Consider the following 24545-nt stretch of genomic DNA (forward strand, 5'->3'; position numbering starts at 1 on the left):
AACCCAAGAAAAAAGGAATCATAATGCAAATTGGATATCAGGCACCCTTGAACTATTTGTTGTTAATTAATACAGTGGAAGACTTTTAAGATCAAATCCTTTTCTCATTCTTTTAGATGTCCTTGAGGTATGATAAAAGCCGGTGAATCCTCATTACACTTAAGATAGTAGTATTTTGTGTCTATTATTGTCACGTCCTGACTCGAGATTGCGAATCAGAGGTCGCTGCAACTGTCGCATACTTAAGGGTGGCAATTTGTGTCGATCCATCGGATACCCGATCTGACCTGATCTGGATAGGGCGGGTTTTACCCAATCCGATTAAAATCTGGGGCGGATATGGGTTTTAGAAAAAAATCCGAAGCGTGTATGGGTCGGGTATGGGTAATAGTATGCCCCATCCCGAACCTGATCCGGTATATACATACCCAAATACCCAATACAAAATCCTAACTATCTAAGCTTCCCGTATTCGGCCACTCCACCTCCCCTAAGCTTCTATATTCGGCCACTCCAAGCCTTCCACCCTATTGGGACTCTTGAGGATGGAAAAAACAGAGGAAAAATTGGGATAAAATGAAGGAAAATTAAAGAAAAACAAAAGAAAAGTGGAAAAAATTGAGAGATAAGTCCTTTTCTACATAGATTGTCTTTTTTTTTTTACATCTTTTTCTTTTCTTTTCATTATCTTGTTTAGAGATTTGTGGGAAAAAAGAGCACTTGAGAGAGATTAGAGGGGTTTTCGAGGTTTCGATTGATTTTTTTTTCCTCAAGTATATAGGATTCTATCCAAGTTGTGGCAGTATGAGTTGGTTTCTTGAGGTTTTGAGAGCTTAATCTTAGTAGAAGCATGATATTTTGTAGGTTGGGGATTTTTGATCGAAAAGATTCTTCTTTGGCTATAAAATTTTTAATTTATAGGGCTCTGTTCCATTGCATAATTTTTTTTAAAACTATATAGGGATTTCGGGTATATCCGATCTGACCGGTTCTTGGAGCTCGGCCCAGCCTGACCCGACCCGAGATGGGTATGGTGCGGGTATGAGTACGGATTTTTTGCTGGCGGGGCGGGTACAGGTATCAGTCGACCCAACCCATACCCGATCTATTGCCACCCCTACATATGCTCATGGTGAACTGTCCCCAAGAGCATGCAAGGCACCTTTTCATAAAATCATAAAGCAAACAACAAAATAAATAGTCAATAAATTAAGTTCAAAATTTAACTAACTAATATCTATTTTTAATATGTAAAAATTTCAAAATATTCAATAGTCTAACATCAAAATTTAACATAATCCTATTCTAAAATACAGAACCAAAACTTCTGTTCTAATGACTCTCTTTAGAAGTATATCCCCCATGTTATCTTAGTTCTTAAGATCTATAAAATAATAAAATATAGAATAATGAGCTTGACAATCTAGTGAGTAATGAACACTTTACCTAGATAAATCAAGCAATAATCTTATACTAAAAATAAGCATGTAGAGTGCATTATTTAAAACCCAATCCAAAATATAAAGCACTATCAAAATAAGATCCATGTGAATTCAGTATTTTCAAAAAAATAAATTTTGTTTATAGGCTATTTTCTTTCAAAACATCAAGTTCATTTTGACAGCCATAAACTATGACCATATTTTTATCCTTTGGCTAGGGAGAATGTGAGCTCGATCAAAGTGCTACTTCATAACCCCCAATAAAAGGGTATCAAAGTGCCAGTGTATAGTTCTCGTCCGGTAAGGTATCAAAGTTTTAACATGCAACCTCTACTGACAGGATATCCAAGTTCCTGTGCATAATCTCTATTGGCAGGTATCAAAATGCCAATTTATAACTCCTACTAGTAGGATATTAAAATACCAGTGCATAACCTCCACTGGTAGGATATTGAAATTCCAACGTATCATCCTCACTGGCTGGGTATTGGAATACCAATATAACCTCCACTGGCAGAATATCGAAATATAGTTTGGCTGTAAGTTAAAATCCATCTCAAGTCAAAATATTTTTTTTATATATTTTATATTTCAAATAAAATAATTCATAAAACAATACGATATCGAAATCAATCGGATATAATTTATATCAAATTTAATATGTTTGATCATGAATCATTTAATATTCTAGAAAAAGGGCGTGTTCAGTAACTATGAATACCATGCATCAAATTTATAAATTATGAATAATTTAATGTAGAAAATATTTCATAATTTGTTGATAGATCTTAAAAAAGTGAAGCATTACTTACCTTGCGAGTGAAACCAACTGACAGATCCAATTAATTTCGATGATCTCTCTCAGAGCTTAATATTCAAAAATCATATTTTCTTTACAATTTTATTATTCTTATTATTTTGGGAATAAAAATGCTAAATTTTGACACCCTCATAGGGTTGGCATGCATTAGCACCTGACATCCTGGTTGGTTCGATTTAGGGCATTCAATTGATCAACTACAAATCAAGTCAAGCTAAGATGCTAGGATGCAATTGATGGTGAAATGTAGCGACGCTCGGCCTGGCTAGGGTGGGGACTGGCATAATGCCATTTGACAGTCATGGATCAGGATCCTCTTCACTAGGATCGATCAGAATCATTGAGGGCCCTTTAGTAGATTCAACGAACCCTAAAGAGACAGTAGAGAAAGAATGTAGAGAGAGAAAGTGAAGAGAGAAGCCTTTTCTTTTTCTTCCTTTGGCTCTTAGTGAAAGAGGGGACTACTTCCTCTTCTTTCTCAGTATAGAGGATCTCTCATCGGTGACGACTATGGCCGATGATGTGGGCCATGACAGCACAATGGAGCTCACCCGACATAGTCAATGGCGATGATCGGCATTGGAAAGTCAAAGAAACGAGGGAATCAAAACCAAAACAGGGGAGGAGATTTCAACTAAATTTTTTGGTGGTTCCCAGCAACAACTGGTGGATGGTGACTTACTGGGTAAAGGAAAAGGCTAGAGAAGAGAAGTAGAGGAGAATAGGGGCTCCATAGCTCGTCTTTGGCGAGGTTTCAAGGCCGATATGATGAAGTACGCTAGGAAGAAGAGAAGAAGAGGAAGTTTTTTTTTTCCTCCTGCGATTGTTTGGTGGCCGATGAAGGTTGGGTTCAAAGGGGGCATGGAGGTCTTTAAATAAAGAGGGAGGAGGCACTGGGAATCCTCTTTGGCCTTGATTTCCTCCGACAAAATTGGGAGGAAGAAGACCCCCATTGGGAGTCTTCTTCTTCCATTGCATATTTTTTTTTCTCCTTTTGGGCCCAAACCAGGCTGTTGGGCTGGTCAAATGGACTAGGTCCAGCTTTTATGAGGGCTGGGTCATCACAATTATAGAATTCCCTCACTTTTGAATTCAGAGCTAAATTAATGCAATGTGCTGTGGCTAACCATCTCATTGTAGTGACCTAGTGATTTGGTGTCCTTTTCATTCTCTGATGTGGACATGTCTTTAACCCTTTCTTGCATGGGTTGTGATAGAATATGAATGTGTTAATGAAATCATGCTCACTAATGATTGACTTACAGAATACTAAATTTATGTGAAATCTGTTTAAATGATCAAGGATGGTAACAATCAGTGGATGGAATGTAATGCTGATCAAAATGAAATACTTCGAAAGATGTAACAAATAATTTGATGTTTTTTCTTCCAGTTAAATTTGAACATTTGATCATGTAAGATCATGAAAAGTGTCATGTTTGTGAAGCCAAAAATGCCTCTTATCTGAAAATATCTGTTATATGATATAGTATGATGCATGAAAATTCATTCTATGAACATCATGAAGCCAGAGTTTTCTTCTGCTGTTTTTTTTTTTTTTTTTGAAAACAAACTGGCGTTTCCCCGGACCCCTTTTTTGAGTTTTCATCCCTCATGGTATCTCAAATTTTTTGTTGTTGAACAAACCTTAATATGTACAACAGTCTGGCAGTTCATACTGTTAATCAGATAACATCTTGATGGATCTGGTTCAGGAAAACACTCCTACAGTGAATAATCAAGTAAACACCCAAGATGGACCGGCTGCATCTGTCATGACACAACCGGACTTGAAAGTTACTGTTGAAAAAGACCTTGTTTCACAAGCGGAAGAAGAAGACATGGAGGCTCTTCTTGGAACGTATGTTGACTGTATGATTTTTGCTAGAAATGTTAATGGCTTCATGATCTTTTTGCTTGCATTTCTGTTAGTCTATTATAATGGTCCTAATTCTTCTTGCGGAGTTAATAGTCATGTTGAACGAGGGTATTTTCTGATTGAATATTAAACATGAATTTTTTAATCGTCCCCCTTATGTTTTCAGTTTGTTTCGATACAGTTTATGAAATATAACTGTTAAAATTATGAGTTGGATCCTCATTTTCTTCGATTTTGTTCTGAAATTTATGTCCCATTCAGTCCAAGCAATTTGTTACTGAACTACAAGAATTAGATCTTTCTTAATTGCTCAATTATAGCTTGCTCCACTGCACCTTTGAGGCAATTTTAGCTTAGTCCTTTCATCAACATTAGATAATGGTCCTATCTCGTGTTTATAAAAATTGATCATTCATCATTCATAGCCATCAGGAATTGTTCTGATAATCTGGGGTGGGGGTGTCATTGAGCTGATCTTGATCAAGCTGGGTCTAATCAATCTTGGTTATAAATTAATTTCGAGCTTGGTCTTTGAGATCATTTTTGATTTTTCTTACCATTATTTCAAGCTTAATTTTGAATCGAGATGAATGCAAGCGTAACTGAGCAGCTTGATAATCCAAGATTAAGTTGAATCAATTCAAGCTTTAATATACTAATTCAAACCTTTATCCAATAGTATAAATATAAATATATTCGAGCATCATCAAATTGAGCCCGATCAAGCTGGGTCGACTTTTGGCCTTGGTTGATGTTAATTTTGAGCCTGTTTTATCAGTACAAGCTCGATTCATTTAGCTTTCAATGAAGCTTGATTCAATCACTTCTCAACCCAAGCTTGTGTGGAACTCAAGCTGCTTAATTTGTTTGACAGCCCTAATTCAAGGTTGGCTTTATGATTTTGTGGGTTTTTGCTTATTAATTATCCTTACAAAGGCCACCTTTTATGTTACTGCAAGCTGCTTAAATCCTTTCTCAGAAAACCAACAATGTTAACTTAGGTTCTTCCATCACATTCTAGATCTTCCAGATACATATTCAAACACCTCTTGATACTGAAGCCTTGTAAAATACTGGTTGCATATGACCATGTCATGTTATTCAGTTTTCTATCACTTTGTGCTCAATCTGTTCAATTCCTATAACTATAGCTATATGTTTGTTCCTTACTCTAATGATACCACATTCATGTCAGCATTCTTATTTTTGCCATAAACAAGCCGAGATTGAACACTTTGGGCTTGCCGCCCCCCCACCCCAACAAAAAAAAGAAGCTTGGGCTCAGTTTGATGATGGGCTTGTCCAATTAACATAAGCAAGAAGCTTAAAAATTTGTTATCAAGCTTAGTTTGAGCTTGAATATCTCTTTCATATATTGGCTCAAGCCTTATTGGCTTAATATGCAGCTCAGCTTAGGTTTTTGGCAGCTTTGTGCATGGGAAATGTGGGGTGTGGGGGCGTAGTAGTGTGATCATGGTAACATGGCATTTGGAGAAGAGAGGGAGTATTGTGTGGTTGAGCAGCGGAGAGAAAAGTTAACCCAGGCTTGCATTGCTTCTCGTTCTTTCTAGGTTAGCATAGGTCATGTCATGTTCTTAAATATGGAAATCCTGGACACTGGAGAAAAATGTGAGGCCATGATCAATGTTTGGAATAACAATTTTACCACTTGGGAATTGTTTCTTTTTTTTTTTTTTTTTCTTTTTTGTTGTTAGTTTGGTCTTCTCATAAAAGGCTTGGGCTGACGAGCATAATGGTGCAAGTTCAAGCCCCGGAGCAGTCACTCCGTGCAAAAAAAAAAAAAAAAAAAAGGGCCAAAGGTCAGGTCTGACCCCAATTTGCCCTGCTCTTGACCCTGCATCGCTGGGACCATAGCTAGGTAGTGGTCTTTTTTCAGTTTGGGCTTCTCTTCATTGGCCATTCCAAAGCAATCTCTGGTTCAATTTTTTTTTATATAAAAAGAAGAAACATCCGACCCATAATAAACCGGAATTGACTGCCAGTTGGACTGAAACTTGGTGAAATGGGTCTAAGGCCTTGTTTGGCTAAGCTTTTAGAGTGGCAGAAAGCACTTTCTAGCTCTCAGAAAGCACTTTGGAGTGATACAGTGATGTTTGGTAAAAATATCGAGAAGCTATTTTGGCTTTGTCAGAAAGCTGAAAAGGTTTACTTGGGGAAAGCTTTATTTTGAAGCTTTTCCTAAAAGTGCTTTCTAGCTAATGTTGGGAAGCTGTTTTATTTTCCCCATAGCACTTTATCAATATGGTTACCAAACAGCAAATAGCTTTTTGTAAAAGCTCTACTTCCAAAAGTTCTACTTCTCAAAAGCTCTACTTTCAAAAACTTCAAAAGTTCTACTGTCAATAGCAATCCCAAACAGGGCCTAAGTTTAGTTTTGGTCTTTAAGAAGACCAGATTTGCATTTGACCTTATGAAAGCTGCCATGCGCAGTCAGGTTTTGCATGACCTGGTTGACTAGGTGGGTTCCAGTGATGTGGATCAGTCATTCCCTTGAAAAGAAAAATTTCTCTGTAGCTAGTATGACAAGTGAATTGAATAATGAAACTGTTGTAAGAAGCTTAATTATCTTAGCCACTAAGACATGTTACTAGTTTATGTCATTATCATAATAAAATATACTTATTCTGAACATATCTATAAGTAATTTAATTTAATCTTTTTAATATGCGCTTGGTCCTATTGATTGACTGAATGGTCGGTTTGCTTAATTGGTGATTTGGCCTCTATGATCCGAGCCTTAGTAATAGGAAGTTTCTATGTGGGGTAGCAGACTTGCTGCAGAAGCTCCTTGGAGACTTGAACTATCACCTGCTTCCTAAATGCTTCTTTACTTCAAGTCCTTTAAAGCGTCCACTTCCATGAACCAGCTCCTGATTCTGACAACTAAGATCCAACTGCTTCTTGGTTATGGCCCTTTTATAAAAATATCTCCACCAAAATTCATTCAACAAATTTTGTAAATAATTTTGCTTTCTTTATTCTTCTCATCTTTAAGAAAATACTGTCACCTTAATCTTAATGCATCTAATATTTCCTTGTCCTAGTGTAGTTCTGTAAATTTCATTTACTCCAAAACCTTTTGTTTCTGAATGCCACACAAGCTTTGAATGAAAAGGTGAAAAGTTGATGTGGTTGACAGCCGGTTGTCCAAAACAAAGCTAGCAAAAAGGAATACATGGTTGTTATGCATATAGGAAGTATATTATGTGCTGATGTACCTCTTTGGTACTTTCGAACATATGTGCTCAAAGCAATCTATGCAAATGCTTTTTTTTTTTTTTTTGTTTCCGGGAAAATGCGAGCAATCTTAATGTGCCTGTGATGTTTTACACTCCTATTCTCTTGTTTTACATCCTTGGCTTTTACTATGTTTATTTTTTAGTATTTCCAATAATTGCAAACATGTTGTACTGGTACAGGTACGTTATGGGCATTGGGGAAGCAGAGGCATTTTCAGAAAGGTTGAAGCGGGAACTTCTTGCTCTGGAAGCAGCAAATGTCCATGCATTATTGGAAAGTGAACCCTTGATAGAGGAGGTAATACCTTTTTTTCCCTGCATATGTTAATCTGTATCCATCATTATTAACATGTAAAGATTTTTATTCCACTATTTGTTCTTAGTAAGCTTTTTCTTTCCCATGAGATGCAGAACTCTTTGAGGTGGTTTTGGTAATTTTAAGTCTGGCTGTTGCAATTGCAGTAGAATCTGATTTTTGTGAGGTTGCTGAAATGAATTAGTATCACAAGACCCTGGGAAATCTTCTAAAACAGACTACTGCAACATATGTATTATGCAGGTATTACAGGGACTAGAAGCAGCTTCTGTATGTGTGGATGATATGGACGAGTGGTTACGTATTTTTAATGTGAAACTCAGACATATGAGAGAGGATATTGAATCGGTATGGTCTTGTTAATATTTTTAATTTAGAATATAAGATTTAACTTCCTTGAATAAATTATTATGAGAATCATGTGATGTTTTGTAGCCTCAGCAAGTAGCAAGTTTGGCTCAAATAATCATGTTTGTAGTAAACAAGTAGTTTTACACTGGCTAGGTGAAGCGTTGAAAATCCATAGTTTCTGTATTCTGGCCATGCATTGGATGAAGATCTAATCCAGTAGATACATTTGGGTCTGAACATTTTAAAATTTTTGGCTAAGGATTTGGTCATTCCAATCAATAGGATTTTTTAATTACATTTCTAAAGATTATCAAGACTTACTCTCGTCGGGGGGATGTCTGGTTGTCTATATTCCACTCGCATGCATGTAGATCTCACAATTGTGGTTAAAAATGTTGTAATTAAATTTTCTATTTGATTTGCTTATGATTACAGTTGCAGGAATTAGTGGTTTCTGTTTCGATGTCTGTGACTGATAACTGCAAGTGTGAAGTGCAATTATTGTGCCTGGCTGTCTAATGCTGAAAGAGTTACCACCTTTAAATGCAGTAACCTACGTAATACAGCTGAACAATGGTTCACTTAATATATTGTCAACATATAACTATACTATAAGCATTATGTTATAATGTACAATATATTTATATAATTTTATGCTGTAATAATATTGTGTGTGATGATATTATTATTAGTATCCAATATATATCACATATTTTATTTTAGATGCTGTAGTATAAAGTTATCATTATATTAATTTACTTTATTATTGAGATATGTAATCATACTAGCAATATGCTTATTGTGATATTATGTTAATTTACTTTTCATGAACTATGTTGTACTATTGTGCGTTGTATATGATGCTACAATAGAATTTTAAAACAACATGATTGTTGTATTAGATAATATTGTGAAAATATGATAACATGGTAAAATCATCCAAGGTACCATGTATATTATAACATATTATATATTGCTGACTGTGATATATAAATTTAACGTAATAAGATGATGTTATATGTTGATAATATTATATATAATATGTGTTATTAATGCCTATATTATAGAGGTCATAGTATCATTGTGATACCTGTATAATGATATCATTCTAGTAAATATCATAGCCTTGTTGACCATATGATCATATTTTCCAAAATTAATTTTTTTAACTATACAATTCAATCATACTTTAATAAATGCGACAATTTAACAGATATATATTATAATTATATATTGCTAATATATCTTGTTAATATGCTATATCATAAATTATATATTAGCATTATAGTTGCAACACATATGATGATATGATATAATAATGCATTTATATGTATTAATATTGATGGGCTCTTGCATAGGTGAGAAGTGCAAGGTTCAGATGAACTAGTAGATGCAAGTAGAGCCGGCAAAATATGATTCGACCCATCAACCCGACCCATGTTCGACCCGTCATAAATAAATTTGGATTTAGGCTAAACGGGTTTGGATCATAACCAGATCAATCCGTTTAACTTGTTTAATATTTGGGTCGGATTTGGATTTTAGGTATCTTACCCGTTTAACTTATTTAATATTCTGATCGTGTTGAGTCAGGTAACCCATTTAACTTATTTAACCTGTTTAACCTATTTTTGATCCATTTAATCCGACTTGTTTAATCCGTTTAACCTAATATGATCTGTTTAATAAACAGGTTAAACGGGTCGGGTCAGATTATCTGTTTAATAAACAGATTGGGTTCATGTTTGAATTTTTGACCTGTTTAATAAACAGGTCGGATTTGGGTTGATGATTTTCTGACTTGACCCACATTGACCCGACCTATATATGACCCGATCCGACCCAATTGCCACTCCTAGGTGAAAGTTTGTCAGAAGACAAGTTATGACTAGTGATCGCAAGAACCAAATTTGCTTGCAAGTGGTTTTGCTATGAAAAATGGGCCAAAAGTTGTAAGCCATTTTCCTGCAGCTGAAAGTGACTTGCTGGCAACCAAATACTTGCAAGCGCCTACCTGCAAGTCGGTCACCGGAAACTGACTTGTAGCAGATCTAGTTTTAGGCAACCAAACATCCCTGAAACAGTAGCTATTCTCTCATTTTATTTTATTTATGTTTATTTTGTGTGTACGTAACCCAACTTAAATGGTGACTTGGTTTAAGGTAAGTGTGCATGTGTATTGGGTGTCAAGCTGTTGCTACATTTGACCAGAAATCACCTGAGAAAGTGAAAAGCTTAAAGGAATACGATCTTAAAGGAATATCATTATCTTGCTAAGAAATCTTATTTTGCATGCATCCAAACAAGCATGATGCTATTTTCTACCATTTTATCATTTATGTGCATAAAAGTAATTAGCATTTTGTTTTTTATGGAAAACTGCAGTCTCCATGTTCGGCACTGGTCCATGGATTTTATAGTTTGTCCAGGCAGTCAAACATTGAGGCTTTCCTCCATGTATCCCAAAAGATGAAAACTTTGAAATTACATTTTCTTTAATTTTTGCTCAAAAGAAAATGTCTTTTATCCAATTTGTAGTGGCTGCTTTGTTATAACTGCTTTTTTGCCTCCATGATGAGATCTTAGCTTATTTTAATTTTAATTGGTAAATCTTATCTTGCTTAAATAGGATTAGATTTGTGGATCAAGAATTATCTGTTAGAGTTTGGAACTTCTTCAGAATTGGTTTGCAAGATGTCATCTGCACAGTGTATTAAAATATTGCAGGTGGTAGACAAGCAGACAAATGGCTGCCTAGTGCCTAGGCTTTATGCATGCACCTAGAGGTCAAGACAGCCCAAAGATTATAAATTTAAATAAATAAATAAGTATAAGAAAAGGCCAAAAGAAGCAATCATAATCTAACAAATAAAAAATAACATGATACATAAGATGTGCTAAGTCAATGGGAAGCATAAATTTGGCAATATTGGATGCTATATAGAACTCAAACTCATTCTCATTACTCAAACGTGACACAAAATGTTAAGGTGGGTCACCTAGGCTTACGTCTTCTGAAACATTGTATCCGCAGTGTGTTTGTTACTGAAGTTCTAGCCAAGCTTATTCTGTGCAAGAGGGGCCTGCCAGAGAACCTGGAAGACAGTTGGATGAAAAAGGAAGTCTACCTTGTCGCCTGTCAGTTTTGTAGTTTGAGATCATGCAGTCAGGAGCCAGCACTCCTGGATTCCCCTGCATTCAATCAAATGTAGATGAAGGGTTTTTTTTTTTTTTTCAAATATATTTTGTAAAGCAAATTTTGTATGTGCATCTATCCATGAGCAAAATCTAGAAAACAAGGCTTATTTGAAATCATTGTTTTTTCATGATAATTTTGCAGCCAGTGAGTAATAATATTGCCCATGTTTATGATCGCAACTCACGAGGATGTTATGTTTTTGTATTTGTTTATTTAATTTTTCTTCTTTTTATTGGCATTATGACTTTCATAAATTAGGTAGTCATAATTTGCAGATTGAATCCCGTAACAATAAATTGGAGATGCAGTCTGTAAATAACAAAGCACTTATTGATGAGCTGGATAAGTTACTTGAATGCTTACGTATTCCTTCAGAGGTTTGTCTTATCCTATTTGATACTCAGTTTACTTATTCTTAATTGTGCTAAACACTTTGGTATGTGAACTTTGATTAGCAAAACTTGAATTTGTGTTTTTTCATTTTTTGTCTTCTTCAATGTTGCAGTTTGCAGCGTCATTAACTGGAGGTTCTTTTGACGAGGCACGCATGCTTAAAAATGTTGAAGCATGTGAATGGTTGACAGGGGCCATTTGCAGTCTTGAAGTGCCCAATCTGGATCCATGCTATGCACACATGCGAGCTGTAAGTCTCTGTTATATCCTATTTGATCTCTGAAGAATTCCATTTACTTTCATATGTAGATATGTGAATTTACAAACACTTTAGGAATTCAATGTACTTAAAATACCATATGCCTTCTGCTTTGAAAATATAGATAACCAAGTTGCAATTAGAGTGGCTAAGGATGAAGTTAGGAATCTTTCTTCATAGGAAATTTGATGTAAGAAAAGGTGTAATGTGTAGGAGTTTCCTCATGTGCCTTCACTTCCCACGTTTATGTTTCTAATGGAACTGATACAGAATAAATTATTCATCATTTTTCTGTAGAACACATGCAATCTAATATTTGGAACTCTGGTTCTCCTCCAGTCTTAAGGTTATTTTTATGTGAAAATTGCAGTGCATTTGATCTAATGCATGGGTATAATTTTCAAAATTTCTCCAGGTTAAGGAAAAGCAAGCAGAGTTGGAGAAATTAAAAAATACATTTGTTCGGCGAGCATCAGAGTTCTTGAGAAACTACTTTTCTAGTTTGGTAGACTTTATGATAAGTGACAAGAGCTATTTTTCACAGGTATTTTCTTGCCTTCTCTTCATATAATATAATATAACATTCTGTATATAATATCATACATATAGTATATTTTACACTTAATCTCTGTGTGTGTGTGTGTGTGTGTGTGAGTGAGTGAGTGTGTGTGTGTGTAGTGTGTATATATATGTATATGCATATGTATATGCTTTTTTTGGGATGTCAGTTTGGTCAATTGGACTTCACCTTGAGGTTCTCTTGGATGGTATACAGCGAGGACAATTAAAGAGGCCTGATCATGCAGATCTGAGGTATAAGTGTAGGACTTACGCACGACTTCTGCAGCACTTAAAGGTTGTTATTCTTCTGGGCTCTATGATTTTGAGCAGAAGCTGTTACTTCTGGTGTATCTTATCTAATTCTCTGTTTACCTTGAATTGGCATATTCAGAGTCTTGACAAGAATTGCTTAGGCCCTTTAAGGAAGGCATATTGTCATTCCCTCAACTTGCTACTTCGTCGTGAGGTCTGGAGGAAAAACCTTTATTATATGATTACTTTGATAGGCTATTTTCTTCTTTTATTTGATGTACAATCTTTGAGTGGTTCTGTTGGCTCTTAATTGAAGCAATGTGAGTTATAAAAACCCAAGGAACAACATGACATAGACATGAAAAAAGACACTTATTGCATCAAAATTATCCCAATGCTTTTGCATATGACTACATGGAGTTAAAATTCCTTGTGCCATGATATGTTAAATCTATTTTTTGGATGAATCTATGTCCAATTCTTCTAGCAACCTATTCTTTGTGCTGTAAACTTACATTGTATGACTGAAAGCAGTGTATGCATCATTTGAACTTCACTTTCATTTAAACTCGTGCAGATGTAAACATGAATCTTGAACATATTTATAATGGTGTCTAATCTTCTTTCTGATTCATGCTATTCAGGCTCGTGAATTTGCAAATGAACTTCGTGCAAGTACTAAAGCATCAAGAAATCCGACTGGTTGGCTCGAAGTTTCCACAGGTTCCAGTCAAACAGCAAATAGTGCAGATACTTCTACAGTTTCTGACGCATACTCAAAGATGCTTACCATCTTTATTCCGCTTCTTGTAGATGAGGTAAATTGTTTTACCTAAGCATGCTTTGAGTTTTTGTCAGGCTTATTGTCATATAAAATATTGTGTTCGTCACTATGTTGCAGAGTTCTTTTTTTGCACATTTCATGTGCTTTGAAGTTCCTGCTTTTGTTCCACCTGGTGCTCCTGCTAATGGTACTAAAAGTGAATCTGATGGCAATGATGCAAATGACGATGATCTGAGCCTCATGGATTTTGATGGAAACAATATTAAACGTAGTAATTATAGTTCTTTGGTCCATGAACAGATATTATCATGGTCAGCATTTTGAATTTCTGCTAGTGGACAATTTTCCAGATGCAATATTTCTTTCAATTCTTTCTCCAGGTAATAATTCTGGTGAGTTGGGGACATTGAATGAAGCTCTTCAAGATTTGCTCGATGGAATCCAGGTACATTTTCTTTTCGTTTCTTTATTAACTGAACAGTAATGTATTAAATGTGTGTATATATTTGCATGCAGAATGCATGCATGCATGTGTACATAAGTACATTTTGCAATTAAGACATTAAACTGAATCTGGATAAGTTTCTTGCACATCATATATCCTATGTTATTACCAAGCTTTAGATAAAATACAAAATTTTGGTTTCAAACTTTGAAAAATTTTGTGCATGGATCGCTTGACAAGAATGTAATAATCAAGCATGATACAAATACATATATAAATGCATGCATATGTCTTGGTCTAATGTTGGATGTTGTTTGAAAGCCTGTATAAATTGTTAGCGTGAAATTACAAATGTTGCTTGGTGAGAAGCATGTCTTTAACTTTGTTGCTGATTGGATGGTGGATCTATGTGCATGGAGCTTCCCCTTGTCTGATCTTATAGATTTGCTATTGATTTTATTGCATTATTCTTTACTTATTTTGTATATTAATTATTAACATGATAGGCTTCAAATATGTTACCACTCTCATATGGGGCTCAATATTTGGCCCTACCTTTTTTTTCTTAAGGGCAAGTGGTAAGTACAAGCGTGAGATAGTTGCATTTGCTGGGGTGGGATTACAGATGAAGAACATTGTGGTTGATTTTCCATCCTAATCATGGTTTTCTTACTCATCACCATAACCTCCTTCTGTAACCTTCCTTATCATTATCATCTTCATCATATAACAATAACATTTCTTGTGCAATATACTTCTCCTTCTTTCATTATATTTCTTGTTTCTATTTCCTTCAACCATGCAATCACATGGCTCAGATCTACTATTTGATTCTGGAATTACTTTAATGTATTCCATTACCTTGTTCTTACTGCAATAGTTTTTCCTAAGGCATGTAACACCATAACTTGTCACTTTATTGCAATTGACATGAATAACATTTTTCTCATCAACACTTCCTGCTGGACCATTCTATTGACACCACATGACATGGTGCTAATCAAGTAATCAGCTGCTTGGACTTTGAAGGACGGGTATATATGCTGCATGGTGCATACAGCTGGCCACCACCTTGGTACCTAGCCCATACCATTGGTTACGTCGGGGATGTCTTACTTGAGATCAGTGAGGTGAAGCATGTATATAGGCTATGGCCCTGTTTGGGATTGCTGTTGGTAGTAGAGTTTTTGGAGCTTTGAGAAGTAGAGCTTTTGGAAGTAGAGTTTTTACAAAAAGTTGTTTGTTGTTTGATAACCACATTTATAAAGTACCTTGGAACTTTAATATGTTTGATAACTAAAATAAAAAAAATACTTTTGGTATGATGAAATGACAATAAAAAATATTGCATTATATCATATACTAAAGAATAATACAATATAATATTATATAATATTATATATTAAAATATTAAAATATTAAAATATTATATAATATTATTATCATATAATGTAACATAATATTGTAATATAATATAATAACAATATTATAATAGATTATATTATATGTTTATAATGTAAATATTATTATATTTTAAAATATTATTTTATTGTATAATACTATTATCATATAATGTAATATAATATTATACTATAATATAATATTATTATAATTTTGATGTAATATCTAATGTAATATAATATAATGGATTATAATCTAATCTAATAATAAATTATAATATAACAGATTATATTATATTATTATTGAATATTGTTATATCAAATTGTATTTTTATAATATAATAATACTATAATAGATTATGTTATATGTTTATAATATATCATAATATTAATTTGTTATTATATTATATTATATTTATAGTATAATAATATAATATGATATGATATAAAATATAATTATAAGATTTGTTAGTGGGCATTTTGGTCATTAAAAAGATTTTATTTAAATCAAAACAGCTTTCCGACATTAGCTAGAAAGCACTTCTGGAGAAATCTTCAAACTGCAGTTTTTTCCAAGTAGATCTATTTAGCTTTCTAGTAAAATCAAAATAACTTTTTGATTTTTTACCAAACATTACTCTACCATCTAAAAGTGCTTTTGGAGGGTCAGAAAGTACTTTCTGACACTCCAAAACCTTAGCCAAATAGGGCCTATGTACTCCACCTAATTGGCTAGCTACTTTTGGAGCATATCAAATTTGTCAAAGGCACAAAGTGCACAATGCTCCAAGGTCTCTTGGAGCCCAGGCATGAGGTGCAAAGCGAGGCACATGCCTTGAGAAGGTGAGGCGCAAATATATATATATGGACATACATTGTACATATATAGATACATAAGGATATACATATATGGATACACATGTAACTATATACATTTATAGCTACATATATATATATACATGTATGCATGCATGCGAGTGTGCGCACAGCTGCACACACACACATATATGTATATATGTATAGAGAGAGAGGGCATATATGTGGCTGCTTATACAATGGCTCTAATAAGGCTGGTTCTAACAAGATGACCAGGGATGGACATCGATGATTTGAGCTATTGGGTGTGATTAGCTATCGCTGAACAATGAAAAATCAGCATCCAATGGACCAATATAGTCAGTTTAAATAACATGAAACCATGTATGCTTTTTTAATTATTGGATGCATAGGCTAGGGATCTCCAAAGTATATGATTTTTTCATAAGCAGTTTTAAGATTGCCAATCACATCCAATGGCTATGATTATTAGTATCGAGCCTCCCTAGTCATCTGGTTAGGACCTTATTAGGATTGTTGTGTGGCTACCCATTTATTAGCTCTACTATATCTGTATATATACTAAATATATGATTCTAAACATATTTAGTAATAAACTACCAATTTCTGAGTGCAAATAAAAATATATAAAGCATTATATAATAAGATTTTTACACATATGAAAGACATGGCATGTCAAATATCAAAAAACTTAAAAATAAAGGGGCAATAATCAGCCACCAAAGCAGTGGTTTGTGTGTTTTTTGTTTTGATTTTGATGGGCATCTGTGGTAGCAGCAGCATAAGAATTAGCACAAGCAGAAGAAAAGAAAAAGGAAAAAGAAATAAAAAATAAAAAAGAAAAGAAAAGGAGAAAAGAAATAAAAGAAAAAAGGATAAAATAAATAAAAAATAAAAAAATAAAGAAAGGAGAAAAGAAATAAAAAGAGAAAAAAGAAAATGAACAAAAGAAAAGGAAGAAGAGGAGAAGAAGAAGAACGAGTGTAGGAGTTACTGGATAGAAGAATGCCTAGTGCAAAAGCCATGGTTTCGGCAACTAGATTCACCTATTTCTCTCCTGTTGGACAGAACCCTAGATCTGCCTATCTCCCTCCTTTGGCCAGAAGCTCCAAAATCTTGATCAAACACCATATGATCTGGGACAGAAAATAAAGAGCAAAAGCACGCTTTTTTGTGCTTGAGCTTTTTTTGCAAGGTGCAGAAAAGGCGTACCCTTTTTAGCACCTATTCCACTGATTGCTTTATGATTTCGTGAAGAGAAACAATCAAGTGCTTGGCATTAGACACAAATAAAAGCCATATTTGACCTGCATTTGATCATAAGTCATGTTTTAATTGACCAAATGAATGCATACTGCTAATGGATACTAAAATTATTATTATTATTATTATTTTTTGCTTTCACTATATATATATAGTTTTTAAAAAAACTGAAAAATTGCAGCTATCTTACATTGTTTCAAGATCTGCATATGTCTGCACATATGCATGCATCTATATACATATTTATCTACATATGCTTGTATGCATGCATTCATGTATGTACATATGTTCAAATTCAACCATGATAGTTGAAAAATCACATTTTTTCATGTCAAAGTGAGCTCACAGTTGCATTAAAAGAAACATGAAGATCAATGTTCTTAGTCAAGTAAAATGCTGTTGTTGCTGCTTTTTTTCTCCTTTTTTTTTAACAGACTGAGAGTGGGAGGGAGGGGGAGGGAGCTAGATAGATAGATGGATAGAGAGATAGAGAGAGAGAGAGGGGGAGAGAGAAAGAGAAGACTCTTATAAGGTTTGTTTTCCAGGTCCAAAAGAGATTTATGGTGGAACTAAGCAAAGCCTTGCACTAGGTTTGTGTAGGTTGTATGATGCAGGCAATGTTCTTGTGCTTTGAACTACTTCAAGTTGTTGGTTTTGTCCATAAATAATGTAGAGGCTTGCCTTTTTGTTGTGAGGCAACTACATGTATGCAAAGCAGATGTAAGTGAACCATCTTTTTGAAATGGTTCCGAAGCTTGAATATCTGTGGATAGAAATGCATAAGTTGCCTAAAGCCAATGTTCTTTGGATGGAACATGGTTGTAATGTCCTTGTAACATCTTATGATCAAGGGTTGTCAGTAGGCCCAAGCTGCAGGATTTGCCCCAGTGACCTATGCTGCATATGAATAGGCTTCAGGCTTAGCAAGCTTCTGGTCTGGACATGCACTAGACAATTTTTATAATTTTTAAGCCTTAGTAGGTTTGGAATGGCTCCAGTCTGACAATTATAAACAATTACAGTTAAGCCCGATTGTGGATCCTGCCTCGCCCAAAAGAGCCTATCTTTTCTGCTGGTGTTTGGGCATGTTTTATTTAGATAGTTACAGGTCTGTCTCTGGTCTAAGCCTGGTTGTCTTGGCAGCTGGCTGGACTCTGATAGACCTGATCCAACCAGTTGACTCTTCTAGTTGTAGACCCTTCAGAACCAATAACTTTAGGTGCTATGTTTCTTTTTTTTTTTTACACAGATAATAATTGCTGGTTAATTCCTCTTTCTACTAATACCTCATAGAAGTCAGGTATATCCTTCTGGAAAAGCATTGCAGTTAAGGCTGAACTTCATACTCAAGAATTCTCATGCTCCGCAAACCATAGATTTTTATTGTGTTAGGGCAAAAAAAAAAAAAAATCAGACTTTATTCTGGCAAGTCATGCATGGGATTGAACTTGCTTAGAGGACTTAATGGAGTGGGCTGTAGCCCTATGCAATTAAAAGCCATTTAGCGCACTATTTGAATGGTTTTTTCTTATGCAGGATTCTAACAGGTAACTGTCAACTTTGTTGTTTTGCATATTGCAACAATTATCTGCCCTGTCAGAAGCTAAATATTTTACAATGTCAGTTGCACACTCACCAAAACTATTTATTGTTTCTAGATGGATGATAACATGCTGGTGCAAAATAAAATTTCCAATAAGAACAATAACTTTCATATGTGATATGTATGATGATGACCATAATTTTGAAACTTTAGATGCTTAACATGCCGTAAGTGAACAGACGTTCAAGACTAAACATTACTTGTACATGCCAAAAAGCTATGATAATCAAAAGTCAAAAGAATAATAACTTTGTTCTCACAAAAAAGAAGTTGTGTGTGTGTGTGGGGGGGGGGGGGGGGTGGGGGGGGCGCCGAGAGAGAGAGAGTTAGTAACTTTGTCAACTTCATGTTCATCTAGATGATCGAAACACAACCATCATTGGCTCAATGATTCAATTTTGGAAGATTTTTCTTTAAAAAAAAAAATCAAGAAGTCCAACATCTCTTTTATTGTAATTTTTGTTGTATCAATAATTTTAATAAAATAATATTTTTATATTGTTTGGTTGTATATGGTTGAGCATCATTTTCTACACGTCCTTTCTCTGAAGCTATTATTTTCTGTTTAGAGATTCTGTTAACACATATCGAAAATGATAACTAAATCTTGTATGTGATGCATTTGCTTGATTGTTTAGTTTTACCCTGAAAGAATGAACCAGGTAGTGGATACTATTAAACCAAGCAATTCAGATCTGTAACTGTACTAGAATCGATTTGTTTGACGTATCTGTACTAAAATTGGTTTGCTTGACATATTCTTCACCATATACTAATTTAAGTAGTTGTCCATTCTGAAGTAGTAGCATATTTTCTATCATAATCATATGCAACTCTCCTTGGTTTGATTTAATAGTTCTACATTCTGTTTTATTTATGTTGTGTGAATGCTTATTTATTCAGCCACATTAGTGTGCTAACTCCATTTTGCTTGCTCAATGTTGACTATGTTCTTATGATTTATTTTTTACTGATGATCTGCACTGCATTTCTTATTTTTTTAAGCTAGTTTGTGGTTCCAGTTTATAATTATCTATACTTAATATATGTTAACTGTGATTTAACTGATCTGTAGGCAATATTTTTTCCGGAAAATGTAAGCAGACATTCTTTGACTTGCAGATTATAATACACTTTTTGTATTTTTTTAGGAAGATTTCTATGCAGTGGTAGATTGGGCATACAAAATTGATCCTCTGCGCTGCATATCAATGCATGGTATCACAGAGCGATACCTTTCTGGTCAGAAAGCTGATGCAGCAGGATTTGTCCGTAAATTGCTTGATGACTTGGAGTCAAAAATATCAGTGCAGTTTGGCAGGGTTAGTGTTGTCCACAATTCTTCAAATGATTATGCAATAGTCTTTTCTGTCAAAGGAAAAGCTCTCTCTCTCTCTCTCTCTCCCCATCATGTAACTGCTTGTCTTGCAGTTTGTTGATGAAGCTTGCCATCAGATTGAGAGGAATGAACGGAATATACGGCAAATGGGAGTTCTGTCCTATATCCCAAGGTATAAACTGCCTGCATTTGAACTTTTGAACTTTTTTCATGTTTTGGTTGTATATGCAATATAGCCATGTTAGGTGTCCTGGTTCATAATTTTATGTACGATGCTTATGGCTAGAGGTGGGAATGAGTTAATTTGGTCAGATTTAGATTCGGAGCAGCCCTGTGCTCCAAATTATTAAAATGACTATATGGTTGATCTGAAGTCCATACCTGATCCAACTCTTACCTAGAGCTGCAACATGGCTAATCTTTGACCTGATTGAACTCCATGCAAACCTATAGCTACTAGGGCCAAAATTCTCAACGTGATCACAGCTTACAGACTACCAACCCCAAAACAAAATTCAAGTGTATACAGAAAAACTCGAACTCCATTATAGAGTTGAGAGTGAAGGGAGGTTTCCAACCTTCTGTACAAAAGCTTTCTTGGTCCATTGGAGTTTGTGTGGACGGGCTAATTAAGGGAGGGAGAGAGGAGAAGAGGTTAGACTGGAATGAGGTTTATGATTTTTCAAGAATGTTCATTTGAGTTTGGATGGCTGCTTCTCCCAAAATAGCTAGGTTGCTGCTGGTAGAAGCTGCCAAGAGGCACCGGATTGGTGGAATTGGGGGGATTGGTGCCATTAGGACAGAAATTGGAGGTCTCAAGGAAATTGTAATAAAGAAGGTATATGATATTATAATTTTGTTTCTTTTTCTTTTATATCATTCCTGACCAAGTCAAATCATATTAGTAGTGGGGCTTCCATCTGGATATCAGGGCTAGCTTTATGAAAAAAATACTCTACAAATGTATGGCAAAGTAATAATTTCATAATTACGACTATATAATGCACAAGTACAAGCCATTGTACATTATTTGTGTGTGCGCGCATTACAATGAATTTATCAGTCCTTTCTGACCTGATAAGATGACCCATCACTGGTTGTACCTTAGCTTGACCTTATCACTTAAAGTTCTAAGTCAAGACTTCTGAACTATGGATAATAGTGCACCTGTGCATGCATGCTAATAATGTCATATTATGGCATTGTACCTCGCTCTGCTGTGCATTCCAGATATGTTTTTTAGTGTTAGCTTTATCTTGAACTTGGTGCAACTCTTCTCTTTCCTAACCTTTTTACCCAGGCTTCTATATGTTTATTTTGATAATTCTGGGAAGCCCTCAATGTGTTTTATTCTGGTGATACTAGTTTACATTTTTTTTTCCCATTAATATATAAATCATGACAATTCTGTTATATTTTTGTTAGCAATGTTTAGGACATTGAATAAATATGAAAAGCTTGAGTTGGAGGTCTCCTCTAGCTTTTTTCCTTTTCTTTTGTTGATTCTCATGTACGGTGCTTTAGTTAGGTCAGCCATGTCTAGCAAAGTTAGAGATCTTGGATAAGCAAGGTCAACCATCTTTAGTAGAGTCAGAGACCTTGGATAAGCTATGACATTGTAATACATTGCTTTGTATGCATAGTTTTAAGCATTTACATATATAGACTGATATACCCCTGGTTGGGAATTAGGGTTTAGTTAAAGGGAAGCAGCAGCAATTTTAATTTATATCTGAATATCTTTTAATTTTCAGATTTTTCTCTGCAATTATTAAAACAGTTTATATTCTGAATGCAGAGTTCATATGTAACATGCAGCTCACGTCTGACCAGATCTAATTTCTGATCCAGTAACCAGCAGAATTCTGCTGTGTAAACAGAAAGCACTTAGAGAAAAGAAGGGAATAAAGAGGGGTAGAAGAAGTAGAATAAGAAGAGTAAAGAGGGGAAGGGAAAGAGGCTTGCAGCCTTTTTTTCCCTCTTTCTCACTAATAATTCAAGTAGAAAGTTCCCTCCCTAGAACAGCTGGCCACAAGTTCTTTTCTTTGGTTTAGCTGGCAGTTTTCCTATTCCAGAAGGATAGTAGATAATAGAACAAATCTAGACTAATTGATGACTGAAATATTCCACAGCATAGAACGGTATGACACTTTATGACTCATAAGGACTCCTAAATAGGTAATAAAATCTGCGAACGATTCCCTTTCTTTTCTTTTGGTAAATAATAATTTCCTTTCTTTGTTGACTGGATTGCACCTCTTTTGATGTCCCTTTGTTGTGTCAAATTGCATTGCTTCTATCATCTAGCTGGTAAAATACAATTATCTAACTATTTCCATAATATGTTCATTTACATATTCTATTCTGAATATATAAATGTTTAACTTATATTGTTATCTTTGACAAGTTTGGATTTTCCCTGTTACATAGATTTTCTACTCTTGCAACACGAATGGAGCAATACATCCTGGGGCAGTCTAGGGATCTGGTTGACCAGGCATACACAAAACTAGTGAGTATATAACCTCCTTTTCAGGTTGTATGCTTTGTGTCTGCTCTTTTCATTTTCTTAAATTAAAATAAAGTATAGCAGTCACTTGATGCTATGCAGCAGCTGCATTAATCTTAGGAAATTGCAATAGTTGGTTGAGTTAGCCTATCTGTTGGAATTGATCACATGATCCTAGATGATCAACCTAATATTATCGGAAGGTGTTTGATAACATGCAGTAGCTAGATTCTGTGTGTCTCTCCCTCTCTTACAAAAAAAAAACCTAAAATGTTTGTACCTGGAGGAAAAATAATTTGAAATTTTGGAACAGGTTAGCACAATGTTTGCGACTTTGGAGAAAATTGCACAAAGTGACCCAAAGTATGCTGATGTTGTACTGTTGGAGAACTATGCAGCATTCCAGAACAGGTAATTGCAAAACCAGTTTGTCATAGCTTTTCTCATCCTCCAAATCGATGGTATGCAGCTTGATGGTTTATGATGTTAATTTCAATTGATGTAATCTGCCAAACTTTTAGATCCGATATGGTTTGAGCTTGTAAAAGCATATATTTGGATGCAGTCTCTATGATTTAGCAAATGTCGTGCCCATGCTTGCAAAGTTCTATCATCAGGCTAGTGAAGCTTATGAACAGGCTTGCACACGCCATATAAATATAATCATTTACATGGTAAGTGCCTTTTTTCTGATTTGGTAATTCAATTGCTTCTTTGCAATAGCAATTTCTGGATTTAGATATTTCTGTAGATTTTTTGTTTTTTACAGCAATGAACTTCCTCCATGGACGGTCAGATGGGAATATATACTTGATAGATATTAATATCAAAAATATATAAAACTTGTTTTGTTTTGCAGCAATTTGAAAGATTATTTCAGTTTGCCCGAAAAATTGAGGATTTGATGTACACAATTACTCCTGAAGAGGTAAGTGAATCATGAAATCCTGTATGATCTTTATGTTGGTATACTTCTGAATTTCTATCAAAAGGCAATTTTAGTCTATAATCACACAAATTTCAAACAGTTCCTAGTGGATAGAACTTTTGATCGACAAGATTATATTTCTTTTTTAACATCCAAATCATGATTCAAACATGGTAGAGTTGCTTAAGTTGAACCTGGATTTAGACATTTAATGGGTTCTGATAAGTAAAGGTCCAAAAATCTGTGTACGGATTTAGCAAATAGGAGAGGAAGACCTAAGGTAGCGTGGATGGAAGCTGTGAAATTTTGTAGAGCTTGCAGTGACTAGAGAGAGAGAGAGAGAGAGAGCTATCACTATGAATTTTCAGTGAATGTGGATTGGTAAAACCATTCCCAAATCATTGGGATAAAGCTAGATCATTATTTTTATGGTTATGAACTATGGTAGAGTAGCAAGTCGGTAAAAGGCTATTTATAAGAGCAGGCAAAATGTATTCAATCATTACAGTGACTTTAGCAACTGCTGGAATTGGCCTGTCTCTAAATTATTTTGCTTAAATGTCACCCTTGAATGTATTACTTCATGTCTTAACTCGCTCTAGTTTGTATGTTAAATCATTCTGAAGTTATTTTGTTCATGAAAGTTTCATCTACATTCATGAGGACGTTCAGTAATTTAGATGATGAGATCTCTAACTGTCTGAT

The 24545-nt window shown here is 34.8% G+C and overlaps 1 protein-coding gene across 4 annotated transcripts in view; it reads left to right on the forward strand.

The window, feature by feature from the left end:
* Nucleotides 1–24545, forward strand: part of LOC105034312 (exocyst complex component SEC3A) — a 39810-nt gene that overhangs the window by 5780 nt on the left and 9485 nt on the right. For 3 of the 4 annotated variants that reach the window (XM_073251800.1, XM_073251802.1, XM_073251801.1), the window contains exons 6-22: nucleotides 3978–4123; nucleotides 7582–7699; nucleotides 7961–8065; nucleotides 11543–11644; nucleotides 11773–11910; nucleotides 12335–12463; nucleotides 12695–12775; nucleotides 12872–12946; nucleotides 13377–13550; nucleotides 13634–13784; nucleotides 13897–13961; nucleotides 20216–20386; nucleotides 20496–20575; nucleotides 22834–22915; nucleotides 23226–23323; nucleotides 23478–23586; nucleotides 23772–23840. In XM_073251800.1, coding sequence (XP_073107901.1) covers nucleotides 3978–4123; nucleotides 7582–7699; nucleotides 7961–8065; nucleotides 11543–11644; nucleotides 11773–11910; nucleotides 12335–12463; nucleotides 12695–12775; nucleotides 12872–12946; nucleotides 13377–13550; nucleotides 13634–13784; nucleotides 13897–13961; nucleotides 20216–20386; nucleotides 20496–20575; nucleotides 22834–22915; nucleotides 23226–23323; nucleotides 23478–23586; nucleotides 23772–23840 — 1893 coding nt within the window. The remainder of the gene's footprint in view (nucleotides 1–3977; nucleotides 4124–7581; nucleotides 7700–7960; nucleotides 8066–11542; nucleotides 11645–11772; nucleotides 11911–12334; nucleotides 12464–12694; nucleotides 12776–12871; nucleotides 12947–13376; nucleotides 13551–13633; nucleotides 13785–13896; nucleotides 13962–20215; nucleotides 20387–20495; nucleotides 20576–22833; nucleotides 22916–23225; nucleotides 23324–23477; nucleotides 23587–23771; nucleotides 23841–24545) is intronic. The other variant, XM_073251803.1, reaches the window with a different exon arrangement.

The sequence above is a fragment of the Elaeis guineensis genome, chromosome 2 (genome assembly GCF_000442705.2).
Source record: "Elaeis guineensis isolate ETL-2024a chromosome 2, EG11, whole genome shotgun sequence".
NCBI lineage: Eukaryota > Viridiplantae > Streptophyta > Magnoliopsida > Arecales > Arecaceae > Elaeis > Elaeis guineensis.